Genomic DNA, 21,290 nt, shown 5'->3' with positions numbered 1-21,290 from the left:
TAAAACCAATTCAAAACAGACTTACAGTATTCCATTTATCTCCTCAGTACATGGGCCCAAAAATATATAACAAATTACCTTCTTCAATTAGGGACACTGATTCATTCCCTAAATTCAAAAAGAAGTTAAAAATACCCCCGCCGCAGCAAACCTGCAGACTAAGCGAATTTCAACTTGTCTGATTACATTTTTACTCAAATATTTCCATAAATAAGACATATTTATTCCCTATTTAAATAACATTAAATTTAACAAGTGCTTAGGTTTGCTGCTACGGGGGAGGTAAAAAGTGTTTTTTGACCATACGTGAATAGTATGGGATGAAATAAATAAATTTGCCAAATTTTATCAATATATATCCATAAACAAGTAAACTACAACCATTTTTATTTTCTCCATAAGAATAACATGGGAATTTAAAATTAAACTATTTTTGAATTTTCTCCGTGACCGTTAGGCATACAACAGCGCTTCAATATACTAAATTATTTTTTGTTTTTAGGGTAAAAAATGGGAAAAACACATTTTTACCCAATAAAACCCCCCATAAACCCCTGTTCCCATGGTCCGATTATGCTGGATCGCGAACTCGTTCGAATAAACGTAGGTTTACACGTTTGTACCAAATTTCATCAAAATCGGATCATTTTTGCTCGAGTTATCGCGCTAACGGACACATATATATATATATATATAAATATATATATAAATATATAATATAAATATATATATATATGAATTCGAACGGATGGTGTTTTTGGCCTCTAGGGACCTCAAAATGAAAAAAAATCGGTCCCGTGTCCAGGTCATACCATGAGTACTACGGTAATAGCTTATTCCCTATATGGGAAATTCGCTATGAGTACTACGGTAATAGCTTATTCCCTATATGGGAAATTTGCTAAAACTTTCTTTAGGAGAAGGCCTTCTTCTCATTTTAGGAATATATGGAAGCTGTGTAGATGTTAAGGCTCAGCATATGAAATTTATTTTAGTAATAGTTTTAGAATAGAGACTATAAATTATTGTAACAATGACGAATCACCTGTCTGAATATGATGTTATGTGATTATTGGAAAATAAATAAATAAATAAATAAAATTATAAGATGAACTTGTAAAAATTGCTTTATCAAAATATATTTATAAAATGTGTTCATCAAGATTCTTTGAGTATACTATGTATACTTTGTTCGGTTAAGCCGATTACCATTAAAATTCATATTAAAATTATAAGCTGAAACACAGGCAAATGAAAAGGTGAGGATTTGTAAAAATACTGTGTATTGATTAAAATAATAAACCATGATATAAATAATACAGTTACCTTTTGTACACAATAAATTCATAATTTGAGAGAGTGAGAGAGTTGATTGTAAGCTAAAAGTTCAATTTGGCGGTTTTCTCATTTTGAAACACAAAGCCTCGGGTAACCTAGCTTGATGATTTTTAATATTTATTTTAGGTCACCAGACTCCCCAAAGATGTTCATGTGTTTACCAACTGGCCAGTTGACAATTTAATACAACAGGGAATATTATGTAGTTTTGTAAACAAAACTGACTTACATCACTCCTTGTTGATCAGTGCAACGGGGCCAATCGACTTCTAAGCCGATTATTTGATATTTTTTTTAATATTGATTCTTTATGAATTTAATGGGAGTCTATCCTTGTAACCCTTTATCAGCCCTAGCCTTCGACCCAGTACTTTGCTTCTCCTATTTACTTTACACAATCAAAAATTCTCACTATTAAAAATGTGATACTCTGTTCAAAATTATTTCCATACATGAAATACAAAATGTTATAAATAGATACACTGAGGATGGTAGAATTTGGCCCTTACATAGAACATAAAATTAATACTATATCACAGATAATCAATAGGCCTACTCATAAAACTAATTGGCTATTTCAATTCAATTTAATAAATAATTTTCATTTGACCAGAATTACTATTTCAGCCTAAACTCTTTGTATAACATAACAAATTTAATAAAACACTTTTCAGAATTTTGTGACCATGTGCTCTAAGCAGACCAAGTGAAACATGAAAATCTCAGACCAACTGTGACATGATTTTTGACTTGTAAAAATGAACTGTACCTGTGAAAAAATGGCAGATTGGCAGTATTAAATTATTTCTAAATCACAAATAACACAAAACATTTACTTACGTACACATGTCGACACATTTACACTCGCACTGACGAAAGATTCACACGGACGAACATTTAAAATCTGACTCGTAGTATTTGTCTGACCGAGCGAAATTTAACGACACGGTTTTTTTCCAGTGTAGGACTTATTAATTCTTGTTTTTCGAGCTGGCGTTTATTGATTCAATTGAAAATACCGTCACGACAATCTACGACTCGCTTAGAAACTGACATTTGCTATCAATCTGATGCATGTACGAATTTTCATCACGAACGCAAACAATCAATCCGGCATCTCAACTGTCTCGACTTAAAACTAATAAAACACACCCCCAATTGCAGTTCAGCGAAATTTAGACAATTGCGATCATTTGATGCACGTACAATTTTCACCCGAACGTGAATTTCCTAGCTACGAATTAAGATAATAATAAAATCATCCTACACCCGTGACGACGCGGCCATTGCTGTTGACGCTATGGCGACTTACTACGAGTGGCGAGTGCCCACGGCCCTATTCGAGTCCTTTGCTGTCGTATTCATCCGCGTTACGTCATGGTTGGACTTACTTGTCCGTTGCCTGGTGCGGAATTTAAACCTTTGCATTTAAAATCGGCACAGGTGTTTCTGGGTATTCTAAACGAATGCAACCACAGAAATCTTTGCAGGTATCAAAAATGCATCTGCATTGAACTAACTCTTTTAATTTGTATGACATACCGGTACCTACTTTAGTTTACATTAAGTTAGGAAAATTAGGTATGGTATGTCAAAATTTTTTTTTTTTTACTAACAGGTAATGTGTGTTCCAGGTAGTTTCATATGGTGCTATTCCTTTGATAATTCCAATATTGAAAAATATAAATCAAGACAGTATCCAAAGCAGAGCATGTCGATTGATAGGAAATCTCACTCAATCCTACAAAATTGCGGACAAAATTCATGAACAGCACATAACACCAGTTTTGGTCAATGTATTAAATACAAGTTCATCTTTAAGTACTCAACAGATGGCAATAAGAGCTCTGAGGTAAGTAATTAATTAGGTACCACAGTCAAGTTTTAATTATCTCCCTCTAGGGTAATGAGAAAGTTATCAACTAAGTTACAAAAATTGTACAGTAACTTATACATCTCATTTTTTAGCAAATTACCCTTAAGTTATAGGGAATAAAGCTATTAAGTTAGTGTACCAAGGGTCTCATGGTTAGGGTTGCCATATCCCCAGATTTCCCCGGAGATTACCGGATTTTGACATTCAAAATTTAGCTCCGTGAGATTTCTGCAAAAAGTGAGAAATCTCCTCTTTTTTTACTCTATTAAAATACATTGTATAACGGCACTTTTGGAATAAAATAAATGTTTGTGATCGCAAATATTGGTATGCAACGACTTAAAAATGTAACTCTTGAAGGTACAAACGTTTTTTTCATTCCTTAGTTTCACTTTGGCCAGCAACGTCTTTAGTTAATCTTCTGTTTGGGGTAGCGGATTTCTACCTCAGGATATTTACCCCCCATGAAAAAACGCCTACATAATTTTGACTTAACGAGGGCCTATACACGGTCGAGAAACAGCCCGCTCGACTGGAAATTTACCTCCAATATATTATTAAATAATCACAAACATGTAATTGTTTGCTTATAAAGTAATTTGCCATACCACAGAGTTTTACCCCCGGAAATCTACCCCTGGAAATCTACCCCTGGAAATCTACCCCCGGACATCCACCCACTGACATCCACCCCCGGACATCCACCCCCAGACATGTACCCCTAGAAATCTACCCCCAGTGGTCAAACAGAAATATCCGACCCCGGAATTCTACCCCCGGAAATCTACCTCCTGTGGTCGGCTACGCTACGTATCGGCCAAGATTATTTGTTGTAGGCCTAATTGCTTTTATTATTTGGTTTATGTAAATCAACTCTACGGTTAATCATTACCCTCTAAGTAAAATCCAGTATTAAGCATGCAATATGTCGTTGTATTGTTTAACAATGTCTATCTTCCTAATTCAATAAGCTGTAACAGCCCTTTTTCACCCGACCTACTTCGCAGATTTTTACGATTGAGGTGTCATTTTAAAGCTTAAGATCTAGCACAGCGTAAAATGATAATTAAAAAGGATATTTCGATTAGGGCTTCAAAACTATTCAAAACTAATTTGAACACCTGCTGCCTCCCGGGAAAGGTTACAGAGTCCTTCGTGGTAAGAAAATATAATTTGGTCCTTCCAGCATTTCGTGTAGAAGTTTTAATTATGTTGCATACTGATCATTGAACACCTGAGTTGTATCTTGAATTATATTAGTGCTTCAATAGATGTCCCATCCTATATCTATATATTTATATTTAATACATTGTTAAATAAGTAGGTTTTCTCAATCATTACTGGTCCGATCCGAAATTAAAGGGGATAATGCATAGATTTGCCGAACTTCTTTAGAATTGTCACTTTTTCTAAGGGGTACGACCTACAGCCCTTCAAAGGTCGAGTCAATACAATTCTTATTGAACAATATAATACACAGTTTATAAATTACTAGCAGAGTACCCGTCCTTCGTACGGGGTTGGCATATAAGTATAAAATGCTTATTTCAGTTATACTCAAGCTTTGCGTTTGCAATGAGGGAGGACACAGTTTGATAAAATTTGCTTCTTTAAATTTACAGTAATCTATAGTAGCCTATTACACATTTACCATAGCCATAATGTTCTACCACTTCACCTAAACAATAGAGAAAAATAAATTATCAAACATTCGCAATATATCACAAATTATTCATGAAATAAAAACATAAACATAACTGTAAACAATCCTACTTTGACAGTTAATTCTCATTGAGTATCACAGTTTTTTTGTTGCTGCTTAGTTCAAATTAGCTGTTTTCATAAATTCAAAAAAATATAGTGCTGCACCCTGTTAATAAATCTTATAACTTTTTAATGCTTTTGCATATCATAGAACCAACTTTTTTTGTTGAAACAGCTGACTAAATTCTTTAATTCCCTTTAAATATGAATACTCATGAGGTTAACATGGGGAACTACAGAGCCACTGGGGCGGAGCCCAAAAGGATTATCGAGATAAAAATATGCCTATTTGTTAATCGGGAATGTGAACTATCATCATGCCAAATTTCAGCTCAATCCGTCCAGTAGTTATTGCGTGATTGAACTTCAAACAAACACACAAACTTTCACATTTATAATATTAGTAAGATTCGTCAGCTGTTTAATGTTTGTCAGAGATTTGTTATTATTTTTATAACCTCACATTCAGTATGTAATGATTAATCAAGGAGTTCCTGTTAAAAATTAACACGATTTCAAACAAGGAAAAGGGTATTTTTTTGACATTTTATACCACAATGTATTATTTATGAAAGTATTTGAACATTATTTGTAGCCTATGTTTTGGTGTAATTTTTGTAATTTTTGAATAATGTGTGGTAATAGAGTTTGAGTATGGAATGTGAAATAATAGGCTTACCCATAGTAGGGGACGGAAACTTACTGTTTCGATCAATGTAATTTATTCTCTATAAAGTTTTCAATTAGCAATAATCACACCTCAGTTGAACTTCATTGGTTACGATATTGCCACTGCGCAAAGTTATTCTCTATTTCCACCAGAACAATCATAGGGAAATCCACTTGCAAGTTGTAGCCTACAGAAAATTGCTAATGAGTGAGAATCATACTAACATTTTATAATAGGTGATGAATCTTACTCGAGGTCAGTGTTTGACGTTCAGCAGTACCAAACTTTACTTTCTAGAGATGGCGAGTATGCTAGATACGTGTAACTACAATTTAAATTTTGTATTTTCGAAAAATGTGTTACTTTTCCTGCGAAGTGATCCAAAGGAAGGTGGTAATTGAGTTTTAGTTAGAGTATGGAGCGTGCAATAATAGTAGGGGACGGAAACTTCAGCAGTACTAAACTTTACTTTCTTGAGATGGCGAGTACACTGATACATTGAACTACAATGTAAATTTTGTATTCTTGAAAAATGTGTTTATTTTCCTGATCGATCTGAAGGAAAGTGGTAATTGAGTTTACGATGAGTATGGAACGTGAAATAATACCCAGAGTAGGGGACAGAAACTGTTTGTTCCGATCAAAATCATTTATTCTCTACGGCCACCAGAAAAATCATGGGGAAATTCGCTTGCAAGTTGTACAGGTGGATTTCAAATTGAGAGAGAAAATGAAAACAGAAAACAAATTAATTTGTTAAAATACATACTTTATTGACCCAATAATAAACAAAATGTTACATTACACATTGCTAACCATAGCAGAGCTTCAATGTAAGTTATCCTATTTTTTAATGAATATTTGTCTTATCAACTACAAAGACAACATCAGGTCGCTAACGTTTTTAAAAGTCTGAAAAAGATAGTGAATTCCATTGAAAATTAAAAACAAATGTTTATAAACATCTAACTTGTTTCCTGAATAATGGATCTATCATAATTAAAATTAAAATGTTTTATCATACGGTATGTAAAAATTAAACAGTAATAACGGGAACAATCTGAAATGTACAAGTTTTTGAAAAAAAATTTGGAATATTTAATGTAAAAAGATTTTTCATACTAATTTTTAACTACTTTGACCAAAGGGAGAACAAACCATTAAAAATAATACATCAATAGTATAATGTATTTCTTAAAATTCATTTTATATTCATTTTCGTGAGCGTTAGCGATCTGATGTGGCATTAGTGACCTGATGTGGTGCTAGCAAAACAGACATTTTTTAGGCTTTAATTATGGCACTCAGGGAAGTAAAGAAGTAGTATTTACTGCAAATGCAAGTCATTTTCATACAATACAACTTTTAGTACAAATTATCTTGTTTAGTTATATTACTGATGTTAGAAAAACGTTAGGGATCTGACCCATAGACATATAACATTGTCATCACCAAAGTACTGGTAAGAAAGTATATTAATTTGAAACAAAGAAGGGTAAAACAATTACACACTTATTACATCTAAATCTACTGGATCTTTGATGAAACAAAGAATAATCAGGTACAGTATAACATCAGGTCAATAACGTCAGCGACCCAGGGCCGGATTTCCCAATAGGCCCGGTAGGCTCGGGCCTATGGGCGCAAGGTCCCAGAGGGCGCACGGCCGAGAGGACATTTTTTTTATATCTAAAAATTAAATAGTCATAGTTGACAAAAAACTCTGCCTAATAAAGCATTGTGATTCTGAAGTTCATAAGAGGAATAATTGTTAGGAAATTTAAACTATTTTTCAGAATTACGCATCAATTTCGTTACAACATTGGTAAAGAACATTGGTTATACGGGAGCAGGCTGTAGGGATGTTGACGTTGACGAGCGCCCAAGGCGTACGCATCGTATTGCCACTGCACTGCCACTATGCTGGCTCGGGCTCGGCACTACTGATCAGAGTGAATAAGGGCGCATGCGTGCTAGACATTGTTACCACCCTCACCTCACAAAACAAAAGTTTAACTAATCTTTTGGTTAGTTTACAACAATCTGCAGGATCAAGCTAAAGTATATAATACGTTGTGTTGAATGTATTAAAACAACGATGAATTTACCTTTAAAATTAACAAAAAATATTAATCTTGCATAAAAATATTTAAGTTTGCATTAGATTAAAAAAAAATTCTATTCCCTCCAAAGCACCATTAATGCTGTCATTTTCTCCTCAGACCTAAAGGATCGGTATGGTTGGCCAGAATATTGCTTTGTTTTACTTTGGAATTATAACCTAGATGCAGTATGACCATAGATTAAATATAATTTAAGTCGACTTATTATGACATTGTTAATTTAAAATTTTCATGTTGGAGACACTGGACGTTAGTTTTGACGTAATTTTGTTTCTATTATTTTAGGGTTAGCTCTATGATGTGTGTTTTAATTTCTTGTAGTAATATAAAAAGGAGACGACCTATTGTTGATGATTAGATCGTTTTATTTTGGATAAACTAGGTTTAAATATATATAAAACATACTCCTTAAATAACAAGAATAGTTTTCAGCTAATCCAAAACGATGACAAATATACTAAAGGTGAATGTTTAATCACTTTTAATATATGGTATCACATACTGTATGGAGTTCATGTTTTTGGGCCCGGAATTGGAATCAATGGCCATGTTTTTTTGCAGGAATGCTCGGTAGGTTGAGTTGTTTTGTTTCAGTCCTACAGCCACAAACGTGAGCATTTATTAAAAGCACAAAACTGCTAAAAGTGTTCAAGACAGCATTTTGTTAAGGTTAAACAAGTCAATTCTTAAAAAAAAACCTGCAATGATTCGGACAAGGAGTGGTATTCAAGCAATTAACTTAGGCCTATGGGCATGATATAGTTTTTAAGAAAGGTTTGAAGGAAAGTAACTGTGATCAGACTAGGGGGCGGAAAATTATTTGGGCCTAGGGGTGCAAAAATGCTAAATCCGGCCCTGCAGCGACCTGAGTTAAACGTTTATTAAGAGCAATAACGTCAGCGACCTGAGCATTAGCGTAACACCTGACGAATTAGGCCGTCTTTGTCAATAGTTCCGTTGTAACAGCTAAAATGGCGGTAAACAATCGTTGTGACAACAGTGCACCACAAAAACTATAGTTTATATATTCATTGTTAATATATTCATTGTTAATATATTCATTGTTAGAATAATTTTTATTAGCATAAATAATAAGTTAATAGATGTTAGGGACCTGACAGACAATAAACATAACAACAACACATAGCTCAATCGATATTATTTGGCGATTAAATGAAAAATGAAATCTGGACAAACACTGCATAATCCACTCTATATCCATCCGTCTTGGCGACACTAATGGCTCTGGCGGGACTCTAGGAGCGCTAGCGGTGATTATGGCGGCAAATTCAAATTGCCATTAATACTTGGCGTTTTACTGGGGAACTTACGTTTACATGCTAAAATTTTGTTTTAAAGTGATCATTTGATTGTAAAACACTTAGGGCGGGTTTCTGATTCAGGTATTAGCGCTAGTCTTAGACTAAAGCTCATATTAGTACTGGACTAAGAAAAATATCTTTCTGATTTGAGTACTTATAAGTCAACGACTAATCTTAGTCAAGAACTAGTTTTTAAGTCTGAACTAAAGAAATAATGCTATAGTTCACGGACTAAAACATGCTAGATTTTTATCCTGCATAGGGGTAGGATTAATTTTAGTCGTCCACTTTTAACCTAAGCCATTTTTGTGTGTTAAAGTTTAAGGTGATTATGGATTACATTGATTATCATGATTTTTACCATTTTTGTGGGCCGCGAATTCGTCGTGAGCGGGAAAACATTCCATTTGATGACTTGAGTGAGGATGAATTCAAGGATAGGTATAGATTTAAAAAAAAAAACGGTGAGATAACTAATTGAATTGATAAGGCCTAGTTTGGAAGGCACTTTCACAAGGTGAACTAGGTTACCTTTGTGGAAGAAAGTGTTGGTAGCGTTGCGCTTTTTTGCAAGTGGAACACTTTTGCGGGAAGCCGGCGATCTAACCAATATTTCAGAATCATCGGCATGCCGCTATGTGCCTAAAGTGGCATTGGCAATATGCCGTTAACTGAGGAAAGACTACATCAAGAGCTTTTACCCCCACCCAAAACCTCTAATTCCCACTGGTCCCCTAAGTTATATGGTAGAGGTTATTGCTGATAAATATGAAATTGTAGGGGGGTAGTTGTAGGGAAATTGTAGGAAGCCTCGACAACAAAAAAGTCATTTGAGAAAGTTAGTTTTGGTGTCTAGGAACAGTTTAAACACGTCTTATAGAACATTTTAGGTGATTGGGAGAACAAGGATTGGTGCTGATGAAAAGCAAAACTTAGTTTAGAGTAGTATCTAAGTTAGACAGTGTGTAAAGAGACTTCCGTAACTTATCTGTTGTCAAGAACAACCGAATGAAATAATTGATTATTCAATATTTCGATTATTTCATTAGCCTGGTCGACAAGTTTTTTTTTTAAAAGGCTAGGGTAAGTTAAGAGTAAGTTTTTTAAAAATAGGCCAGTAAGTTAGTACCGGTAACTTATGACTCCCTGTTGAAATTACCTGAGCTTTATTGCAATAAGCCTATTCAAACTATGGCTGCACTTTACTTTACGTCCTACACTCATTGGAATGAAAATATCGATCGATATATCGATTATTCGATAAGTTAAATATCGTTTGGTTAGTTAGGTAAGGTTAACCTAACCTAACTAACCAAACGATATATCGAATGAAACAATCAAATAACCGATATTTTCATTCAAATGAGTGTAGGACGTAAAGTAAAGTGCAGCCAAAAGAAATAGGATGAAACATCAATCCTACCTTTAAAACAATACCATTAGTTTATAACAATAAAAAAATATATTACAATAATAAATAAATTAAAACAGAAATAAACCTCAAAACCAAGGTTTGACTGAGATTGTTGTTTGTTTACTTTTTCAGAGCAGTGCGCTCATCAAACTGATTAACTATAACTCTAATTAACTCACTGCAAAAACAATTGTTATTTAGATGGAACCCATTCATTTACTTTTTTATAACCAGTTTTGGTTCAGATAAATTAATATCTACCTACTAATACTTGCAATACTTGTAATAGGCTACTTGATTTCTTCATCTTTGACCAACAGAAGTTTGATAGATTGAGGTATACAACACTAGGCCTAATAAACACTTTAAAAATCACTATAAACATACTCTTTGCTCTTCCTTACGTTACAATGTGTTTTCCATTATCTACCACTAATGGGACTAGCTTTGTTCCGTAAGATTTATACGAGGCATGTTTTTTAAGTAAGTACCGTTTTTAAATTTTTCCATTGCAGTGCTGCGATTGGCATTTTGGACATTTGCGCTGTATATGTGCATCAATTGGCAAGTCCTAGCCGGAAATTCGACAACAATCGGCCGTGTTTACATCCGGTATCGAGCATTCAAAATGGTGCCGCCAATTGATACTGCCGCCGACTGTGAAGTGCGCGCTGTAATTAGAGTTTTAAGTGCTAAAGGTGTGGAAGCCATTGAAATTTATCGACAGATTAGTGAGGTGTATGGCGAGAACATTTATGAGTGACGGAATGGTACGCAAGTGGGTAAGGGCCAGCGAACACAGAATGGCATCTAAAGACGGCCCCACCAACGTCCATCATGAGCAACGCACTGGACAGCGTCACTGTCCCCAGTACCCAGTGCGTTGCTCATCATGAACATTGGTGGGACCGTCTTTAGATGCCCTTACCCACTTTTGTACCATTCCGTCACTCATAAATGTTCTCGCCATACACCTCACTAAGCTGTTGACAAATTTCAATGGCTTTCACACCTTTAAAACATTACAGCGCGCACTTCACAGTCGGCGGCAGTCTCAATTGGCGGCACCATTTTGAATGCTCGATACCGGATGTAAACACGGCCGATTGTTGTCGAATTTCCGGCTAGGACTTGCCAATAGATGCACATATACAGCGCAAATGTCCAAAATGCCAATCGCAGCGCTGGAACGGAGAATTTTAAAAACGGTACTTACTTAAAAAACATGCCTCGTACTAACTGCGCCTCGCGTTCAGTTAAGATCTAAACAGTAAACTGCAAAAAATACTAATTAGATGAAACCTAACCATTTTTACATTTCTTAAATGTATTGTTAGTTTTAACTCGTTTCTCATTTGAAATAATAATATATTTAATTATTTCTGTCAACGGCTACACCTATTGACAATAATATACATGGATATTACATTACATTAAGCTGGGTAAGAAACATACTGAACCCAATGATAAAATGACCCAATTTGCCTATGGGTCTGACAATGATTGGAGTGTCCAATCAAAATCTACCACCACTAATCATTTTTTATGTATATTTACGGTTTTGTGAGTAACGTTATAAGTGTAAATTTATGTTTTAAGTGTTATTAGAGGTATTTTCTTTTATTTATTTTCCAATTAATTAATGCAATAAGGCATATATCCAAAAGTTATAAATAAGTAAGTAAAAAACTATATTTGTGTCCCCTTACATGCAGGCAAGACTATTTACGGGATACATACAGACAGATTATGCAAAGTTGCTTTCTTAACATGTGTAGATGTGTCAATCAAATTGTGTTTTTTTTTTCGTAAAAATTGGCAGCTATGCATTACGAATCTGCTTTACGGCACTAATTTGGAACTTCACCTAAGCCGACCCATAACAGCCCAACCTCCACTAGTAACCCTGCCAGTCCAAAAGTCACTCCTGGTGATCTTCAGTTTAGTGAAGTGCCCCCCTGCAAACATTTTTTTGGGCCCCCCTCTCATGAGTTATTTTTAGACCACCGATAACATAATCAAACACCCCCCCCCCTCCCCGCAGAGTTATTTCTGGACCAGGACCACCTTTACAATTATCAAACAGATTAGTCATAGATAGAGTAGTAAACAAATTATGGATTATCTTACTAATATTATAAATCTGAAAGTTTGTGAGTTTGTGTGTGTGTGTGTGTGTGTGTGTGTTTGTGTGTGTGTGTGTTGCTCAATCACGCATAAACTACTGGACGGATTGGGCTGAAATTTGGCATGATGATAGCTCACATTCCCGATTAACATTAAAGCATATTATTATCCCAAAATCCTTTCGTGCTCCGCCCCAGTGGCTCTGTAGTTCCCCATGTTAACCTTAAGGTTTTTCATATTTAAAAGGAATTAATGAATCTTAACAGCTGTTTCAATTAAACAAGTTGGTTCTGTTCTATGATGTTCAATAGCATAAAATTTACAAGGATTACCAACAGGGTGCAGCACTATTATTTTTTTTAATTTAAGACAACAGCTAATTTCCAACCAAAAGGTGAGTGAACGTAGCGAACGAACTTCAACCTGGAGGCGAGTTAGCGTAGCGAACGAGCTAACCTGAAGGCAAGTGAGCGCAGCGAACGAGCTCCAACCTAAAGGTGAGTGAGCGTAGTGAACGAACTTCAACCAGGACGTGAATGAGCCATGCGAATACTTATGAAGTTAAATGGGGCAAAGCCCGCGGGTACAGCTAGTGTTTCATAAAATGGAGTGTTAAGTATTTCAGTCATGGTTTTATCAAAAAGTTACATCACTACATCATTATAGCGTTTGTAAATAGTTTTGTAATAAAATAAAAATTCCTTATTTTATCATCCGTATCAGAATGATTATATCAAGGAGGTTTTACATTTAATTTATCACACATGTTATCCATTTTTGCTATCCTGATAATTAGACTAATTTGTTAATTACAAGGCAAAAATGCGGTTCGGTTTCCTCTATAAGCAGTAGGCCCCTTGAACAGCTGTGTCTGAAGAATATGTCTGCCTTTGTCACTATCAAGACTAAGGTTGCGCCACTCATCCTACACTGATCTCCAATCTCCATTCATACTTGGCTTAAAATACCTACATTCGTATGGTCGCTATTTCAAAGTAAAGTATTAAAGTATTTATTTAATAGGTTAGTTTAATCTTTGGTTATGTTATAATCAACCCATACACTAAAAGTTGGTTAATATAAAAGATTGACGTACTTTATCACAGGCTAAAATAGCCTATTGCATTTTTTTATTTTATCTTTGAATGGATTTCAAGTGTTTAAACATATATGTCTTTAGTATTGGTTAATTGTGATGTAAAATAAGATATAAGCTAACAAAGTCAGCAGGAGTAGCAATATATTGTATTTAACAAAATACAATCAATATCAGGGCAAAACTAAAATATAAAATAATACAATAATAAAAGCCCCAGCTAACGTTCATGACTCCAGCTCCAGGTAAATTAATATTTCAAAATGTTTGCAGATGACATAAGCAGTGTACGAAACATTGACTTTAAATCTACACTAGACTTCCTATTGAATCGGCTCAGCCATAGTGAGCGGATCTGAGCCAGAATCGGTGGTTCAGTTAGTTGATCTGACCCTCCGAAAGACAGCGCAGCGCTCGGTCTTAGTTCGTTTCTTCGCTACAAGATAGCGCGCTCTACGGCTCTCACTCCCCTCCCGTGACGTCAGCCGCTGCCACTGCCACTGCGCTCGTCCGCCGCCCGCCGGCGGTGTACACTAACACTGCACTGACATTCATTCATATCTTGTTCTTCACACCACACTTGGCACTTGCACTACCCATTAGCATAGATAAAACATACTCCCTTGTGTTGCTTAGGACGACTGCTTCACGACAGTTTGTCGTAGTCGTGAGATTATCGTACAGTGGGCGAGCTCTCTTAAGATCCAATGGTCCACTGTTGAAATGTTGTCGTTCCGACACAGTGTCGTACGACCGAAATCGTATAGTGGGCGAGGGGCCAAAGTCTATGCCACTAGTTACGCTAGTTACTAGATCCGACTCCGATGCGAGTACTGAATGCAGCTGTGTGGCCACAACACGTCGGAACAGAGGCAAATTGTTATTGACACCAAACTCTAACGGGTTTCAAACAATAATTCTTTTTGAAACCAACATTAAATTAATGTTGCAGTAAATTCATTCTATTTTTCTAAACTACTTAACATATAAAAACCATTTATCAGCACAACGGCCCTTTGCAATTTTTATCCTAATAAGAACGATGTAGGCAAAATAACAATTTTGGTTTTGTTAGGCCTATATAGAAATAATTTGACAATAAATATTTATTACGTTAGTGGGCAACGAATTAGATCAGATAACCTTACTAAAATTATACACGATTATAAAACCAAAAGAGGTTGGGTCTTTAATGGACAATTAGGCCTAATCCTAGATATGTTATGATATTTGTACGTGGGTTTACGGGTTCGTCGTCGATGGATATTTACAACAATTGACAAAATAATACTCGATTCACACAAAAAAATACGATAATTTGCAGTGTTGGGAAGTAGCGCGCTACAAGTAGCGACGCTACAGTAGCGCGCTACTTTTTTTGTAGCGTTAGCTGTAGCTACGCTACTTTTAAGATTTTGTAGCTTTAGCTGTAGCTAGCTACATTTTTATAGTAGTTGTAGCGGAATTTTAGCTACTTTTCTCGCTACATTAACATTTGTTTGAGATAGTGATTTTTATCATAACCTCAACCTTACATGAAACAACCTCTTTCAAACTGAGATTTTCAAAAAAATTAGGCCTACTTTCTTGGCTTCAAACAGCTGGTTGCAGCCGTTTTATTCCCTATTACAACGTTGTGTGGACATAGAGTTCATTAAATGAGTGTTATCCACATTTTTGGCTCTCATTTCCTTAATTTACTACTCTATGATTACTGTCAGATAAAATAAAATCGCTAGATGCAGACGACGTTTAAACTAACGGTACCGGTGACAAGAGAAGCTATTGAATTGAATGCTTGCAAGTGATTGACAGGACAGGGGAATTAGTAATCAATTTAGTTTCTTTATTATATCGATAATGCTTCAACTTGGGGTTTAATGGAAACCAACACACCTTGAAATAATGAGAAAGCTGGTCTATCAACCTTTGCTTCAGCTGTTGATTGTGGTTTATCATCACAAGCCCTTCCTTGGTTAGATTACGAAGATTTTTCAAAGGTTTACTAAATTAGCAAAGAGGAAATTACTTGATGAGATTTAAGATATGCCTAGACTACATGATAATTGTAATGAAAAAATCTCCATATAACATGAAACTTACATTGAAAAAATAGCATAGTTTGCTCCTGCTAACAGCTCTTGTATAGGACTGAGGCTATGGTTTAAGACGAATACCAAGTTCAATTATTATGAATATATCTGTTTAGTCCTTGCAAGAACAAGCCTACTATAGCCAATTTGTTACATAGCCAAGTAGGCCTACATGTTATTTTTACTTTACAAATTTCATCATGTTTAAATTAAAAGCCGATTTCAGGATAAGTTGCTGAATACTGTTTTCTCTACCAACCAGGTTGAAGCACAATTTGCCCTATGCATAATGTCAATAAAGGACGATTTCTTGACATTGAAAAGTGCTATTCGTAGAATAAGTAATTTATCACTTTAAAAGTTATAGCAATGTTGTTTTTAACATTAAAAGTAAAGAAAGGCAATAAACTCCAATTTCAGTAGGCTAGTCTCTGTAACACAATAAGTATTTTTAAATAATCTTTTTGCAGTTTATTGGTCTTAATTGTTGATATAAAACATCTATAAATGAATCTATATTAAATTAATAAAATTAGCTTTTAAAATATAGTTTGGTTGTATGTCCTTTGAACTTAATGAAAATTACATTTTAAGATGCTTAAAAATGATGCAATATTTAAAAATAATTACTAAATATGATGGGACACCCAACTATTTGGTTCTGTTGTTGTAATGTTAGGTTTATAATGCCAACAAATTAAATACAATCTAGGAATAATTTGTTTTCCAAGTAATGTTAGATACAATACTGACATTTTTTTAAATGTTTGTTCAATAAAAATTTAGTTGCAATTAATTTTACATTTACCTAATGTGCGTGGAATAAAACTTAACGTCTTTGGAAAAGTAGCTAAAATTGTAGCTGTAGCTACATTTCATTGTAGTTGTAGTTGTAGCTAGCTACTTTTTCGGAACTGTAGCTGTAGCTGTAGCTAAGCTACTTTTTTGGAAATGTAGCAGTAGTTGTAGCTAGCTACATTTTAAAAGTAGCTTCCCCAACACTGATAATTTGTATGAAACATAACATAGAGAAATTCATTTTCAAAGAAACTTATCATAGATTGAATGCTTAACTATATATTTATCTAAACGATTACCAAGAAGAGGTTGTGTCTGTCTGGCTGTGTTTTTGTATGAGCTAAAACTACTGAAACAACTGGGCTCAAACTGCACAAAAACAAAGCTACAGCTCCGAGGATACATAGCCATATTTCCGCTTCAATGTTAACCTAGGGGCAAGGACTCTGCCCCGCGGGCTTTCAAAGTTCTGATGCGAGAGTTTCAATAGTAAATATCGATTGGTCTCCATGGTAACAAAGAACAAACCCCCAAAGCTGTTGTTGAGGTCATTTTTTCAATGAGTTTCACCGTCTGAAATGAAAGTACCCAATTTGTTTAAGAGGAAGTCTAATAATAATCAAGTTCATTTACATGATATCATTTATAGTTATTAGTGTGGCAAGGACTCTGTACACAGTCTTGTAATTATAAACACATAACGAAAACAGCCCAACTCATAGTAGTGTAGTAAAAATGTAATTTGATCATATTGTTACTTACTTTAGAACATCTAAGGAATTTGTAACACCTAAAATATAATGATCTTAAAATGAAACTACAGTACGTTCTCAATGCTTTTTTAAAGGGAAGCAAAGAACATTTAGCATTGATAAAATTATCAGGAAAATCTGTAGAACAATAATCATTTGCTTCATATATTTTATGTAACATCAAATACCGTATGACGCAGAAAATAAGTTATAAGTAGCAAATTGTAAGTGTTTAAAAACATGTATATCTATTAAATAATTTGATGAAGTAATAATCATTACAATAATTAATTATTAGGCCACCTTCTAAAGAATAGGCCTTAAGCCTATTCTTAAGTAACTAGTGTACCTGTTCCTTGAATTCGAGCAATTGCGAAGTATTACACGTGTTATTTTAAAACGAATAACAGTCATCATTCTGATGACTTTAAAAGAGTCGACACAAAGATTATGGAAATACTCACGATGTACATAACAGATCGATATATTCAACATTTATTGTAAATATCTTATCATTTTTCAAAAACTGATCTTGCTTTTTTTAGTGTTTCTACAAATATTTTCCACTCATAGCCGCATTAGGTTGTCCATAATAACGGTTATGAATTCTAAAAAAAACATTATTTATATTTTTTCTACTTGGTGGCGTTCTATGTCTTTCCTATGTTTCCATAGTTTTCAAATCGGCTCTTTCAATGATTGCTCATGAAATGCAGCACAGTGTTAATTCGCTTTTCTTTGTAGTATGTCAAATTGTCCAGGCTTTCTCGCTTTTTTCAATTGTAAATATTTACGCCAAGCCAAATTCAAATATAGTAATTATTTCATTTCTACCAAGACAGTAAATGTTTGTAGCACACTTGGCAGGGGAGAGGTGGGGACGAACATCGACGGGTTTGACACTCACATGACTACCACTCAACGTAACCGCAATGATGTTATCATTGTGTTTACTAACAAATCACTAACAGCGACTGCACGACAAATCACTCTGGGGGACGTTCATGGGTTATCACTGGACTTAGTGTACTGCAACAAGAACATTAATTTACTTTCACTTTACAGAACATTCGACAGCAATCCAATCCAGTACAATTCACTAGTGAACTTGAGCCTTAATATCTGAACATAGATAGAAACAAAATGTGCATTTTTATGGGTGACATGAATTTAAACCTTTTGAGCAAGGATATACTAATTGACCTCTACTTCCCAGTTTACTTGGCTCCGGCCTTGTACAGTGTGTGGACAGACCGATTAGAGTTACACAGGACACTGCCTCCTGCATTGATCACATATTTGTACGGTACTGTGACATGACTGCTGTGCGCGCTGCTATACTGCACACTGCCTCACCCACCAACCGGCGACCACTATGCCACCCGATGCCACCGCCCTCACTATACATGACACTGCATACACACATGCACACACACTCAACATTCACACTGCAACCGGACCTCCTCAAACTTACCTTGATCACACCCTACTCACTCAAAATCTTTCTCAGACCGACTGGGACCTATCCTAAGCTGTCTAGATGTCAACCTGTGCTCCAAACTCTTTTACAAAAACCTTAGATTTTCAAAAAAAAATCCATAAAAATTAATTAACTACAAGATCGTATGGACGTAAGAGAATTAAACCGTGGATTACAGACAGTTTGGTCACATCAATACGTACTAGAGACAAATTAAGTAAAGCTGCACGCCGTTAACCATTTAATGGTAATCTACAAAACTTATTACCGGAATTACAGACAAAACCTAAGCAGTCTATTAAAAAGAGCCAAAAGAGATTTTTACAAGGAAAGACTCAACCAGTACAGTTAAAATCCTAAATTATTTTGGGGACTGATCAATGATCTTGCTGGCAGATCATTACTCGAGCCTTTGAACTCTGTTCTTAAAAAATAGAAAAGTACGATTCAGCATTAAACGACAAGCTCAACAAACCTCAAAAGGATTCAGAACTAGGTACGGGGGGCCTAATATTATTATTTATAAATATAACATAGTAGATTGCATATAATATTTATGCATCCAAACTATAAAAAAAACCGTTTTTAATAGTTTGGATAAAAGGCAAACGGAGTGTCTGTCTGTTGTAAAATAGTATTTGGAGTATGATTCAAGACATCCCTCTAACATAGTAACATAATCATAAATAAATAACTTAGGCCCTATCTAATCAATGCTAATACCCATTGCAGAATAACAATCCAATGTACTGGTACTGCTGTAGACATAATTGATAACGTATAACGTAAAACTAAACAATATAACGTGTAGATATAAACCCAATGACAATAGTTACATTCCGCTTCACAAAGAACAATATTGCATGTATCGCTCAAGTATCACTTACATCCACAGCTAACCGATAGAGCAACGCAACAATGTAACTATGTCAGCAGTAAGAACATGGTTTTCTCACCCCCAACGGCCCAACGTGGTGAAGAATAGTCTCAAGGCTAAGAGTTTTGACATGCTCATGCACATGCACTGAAGGTGAAGGTTCTTCGCCCCCTCCAAAACGGTTTCGCGCGTTATCCTATTGCGATCTCTGTTCTCAAAATTTAATTAAAATAAATACGAGGAGTTAGCCCGTCCTACGTACGGTAATCAAGTACTCAATCAAAACTGTGCATAATTCAGAACAGCTAGTTTACACGTATAAAGACAAATTTTATTACAGATTTAATGTGAAAAAACATCTTGTAAACAAATGTTGCGTAACCAAATATGTTTTTATCCCTCATAGTCCTATGCGATATGCATTTTAAATCCAGTAACTTTACAATAAAACGGCAATTGTGACGATGTGAAAAGCGTTGAAGTGAGTTTGCGACTAATTCGCACACTGATCGTAAGTAGCCTACGGTAGAAAGAGTAATTATCAATTGAGATGTGTATAGGCCTAGTCAACGATACCACCTTCCATCGCATACCTGCCTCTTCCATAATTATTATCACCACAATACAATTACTCATACTGTACACAATTTCCAGTAGGTCTGAATAGAAACCCCATAAAATAAAGCGAAAATAAACATCACAGCACACATAATTTAACGTTGGCGTTCTGACATCATTAAACTAATCATTCAAACCTAACATATCCTTTACTAGATGTTGTATCCATGCTTTGCAACGGGAAGAGGACACAAAATAGAAACATTTTAATGTTTACATCTGTTGCATATAATAGTTATACACATTCACCAACGCTTTTAGAAACAAAATTAAACTTTTATGGCCTTAATAAAAACGTTTAAGTTATGACTTTTAAATCTGGTAAGTAGTGGATACCACCATTTTGTTTTGATTAATTTAAAATCTTAAATTTAATCTTTAATTTAAAAATTTAAGCCCAGTCAGTTCAATAGTTTATGCGCCTATTAGTAACACACATACAGACTGACACCACTACATTTTTATACAAGGTAGGTATGTTTGATGGGTGTGCGATCGGGCGAGCGCAATGCTTGGGCTCGTGGAAGAGTAAAAACACCGGCGGCGTGTTGCAAAGAATAAGCAGAGCGCATTCGCCGGGCCGTCTGTGGGTGGCTGGCAGGTGCAGTGGTTGTGGGGGGAGGGTTGAGAGGGTTGTGGGGGGAGGGTTGAGAGGGTTGTGGGGGGAGGCATACGCACGTCGGTTACGTCATGCCACTACGTGTGCGCGCGCTGCACTGGAGGAGGAGCAAGATCGAGTTTCAAGCCACCGCCGCCAGGAGCGACACTGCATGGAGCGTTTACTCTACTAGTTCGGCTGAAATCGTTGGCGATGGATTTTAGTACTTGATAGGATGTCTAGTGTAGATTTAAAGTCAATGGTACGAAATCACCGAGAAGTAAAATATTTCCCGGTGACGAAAATAAGTATCAATGACCCACGTTATAAAATGTGAAATTTGT

General features: G+C 35.3%; 1 protein-coding gene and 1 pseudogene across 3 annotated transcripts in view; one reads left to right on the top strand and one right to left on the bottom strand.

The window, feature by feature from the left end:
• The window catches only part of LOC128982852 (armadillo repeat-containing protein 5), a 144,165-nt gene that overhangs the window by 8,124 nt on the left and 114,751 nt on the right, over positions 1 to 21,290 (top strand). For 2 of the 3 annotated variants that reach the window (XM_054401892.1, XM_054401891.1), the window contains exon 2: positions 2,973 to 3,190. In XM_054401892.1, the coding sequence (XP_054257867.1) occupies positions 2,973 to 3,190 (218 nt within the window). Of the gene's footprint in view, positions 1 to 2,972; positions 3,191 to 13,573; positions 13,630 to 21,290 lie in introns of those variants that run through there. The other variant, XM_054401893.1, reaches the window with a different exon arrangement.
• Positions 5,657 to 5,782, bottom strand: LOC128983725 (U4 spliceosomal RNA; annotated as a pseudogene).

This window comes from Macrosteles quadrilineatus, unplaced genomic scaffold, assembly GCF_028750875.1.
Source record: "Macrosteles quadrilineatus isolate MER2022 unplaced genomic scaffold, UCM_ALF_1.0 Scaffold_1__1_contigs__length_201487025, whole genome shotgun sequence".
NCBI lineage: Eukaryota > Metazoa > Arthropoda > Insecta > Hemiptera > Cicadellidae > Macrosteles > Macrosteles quadrilineatus.
This window is presented reverse-complemented; position numbering and strand designations above follow the sequence as displayed.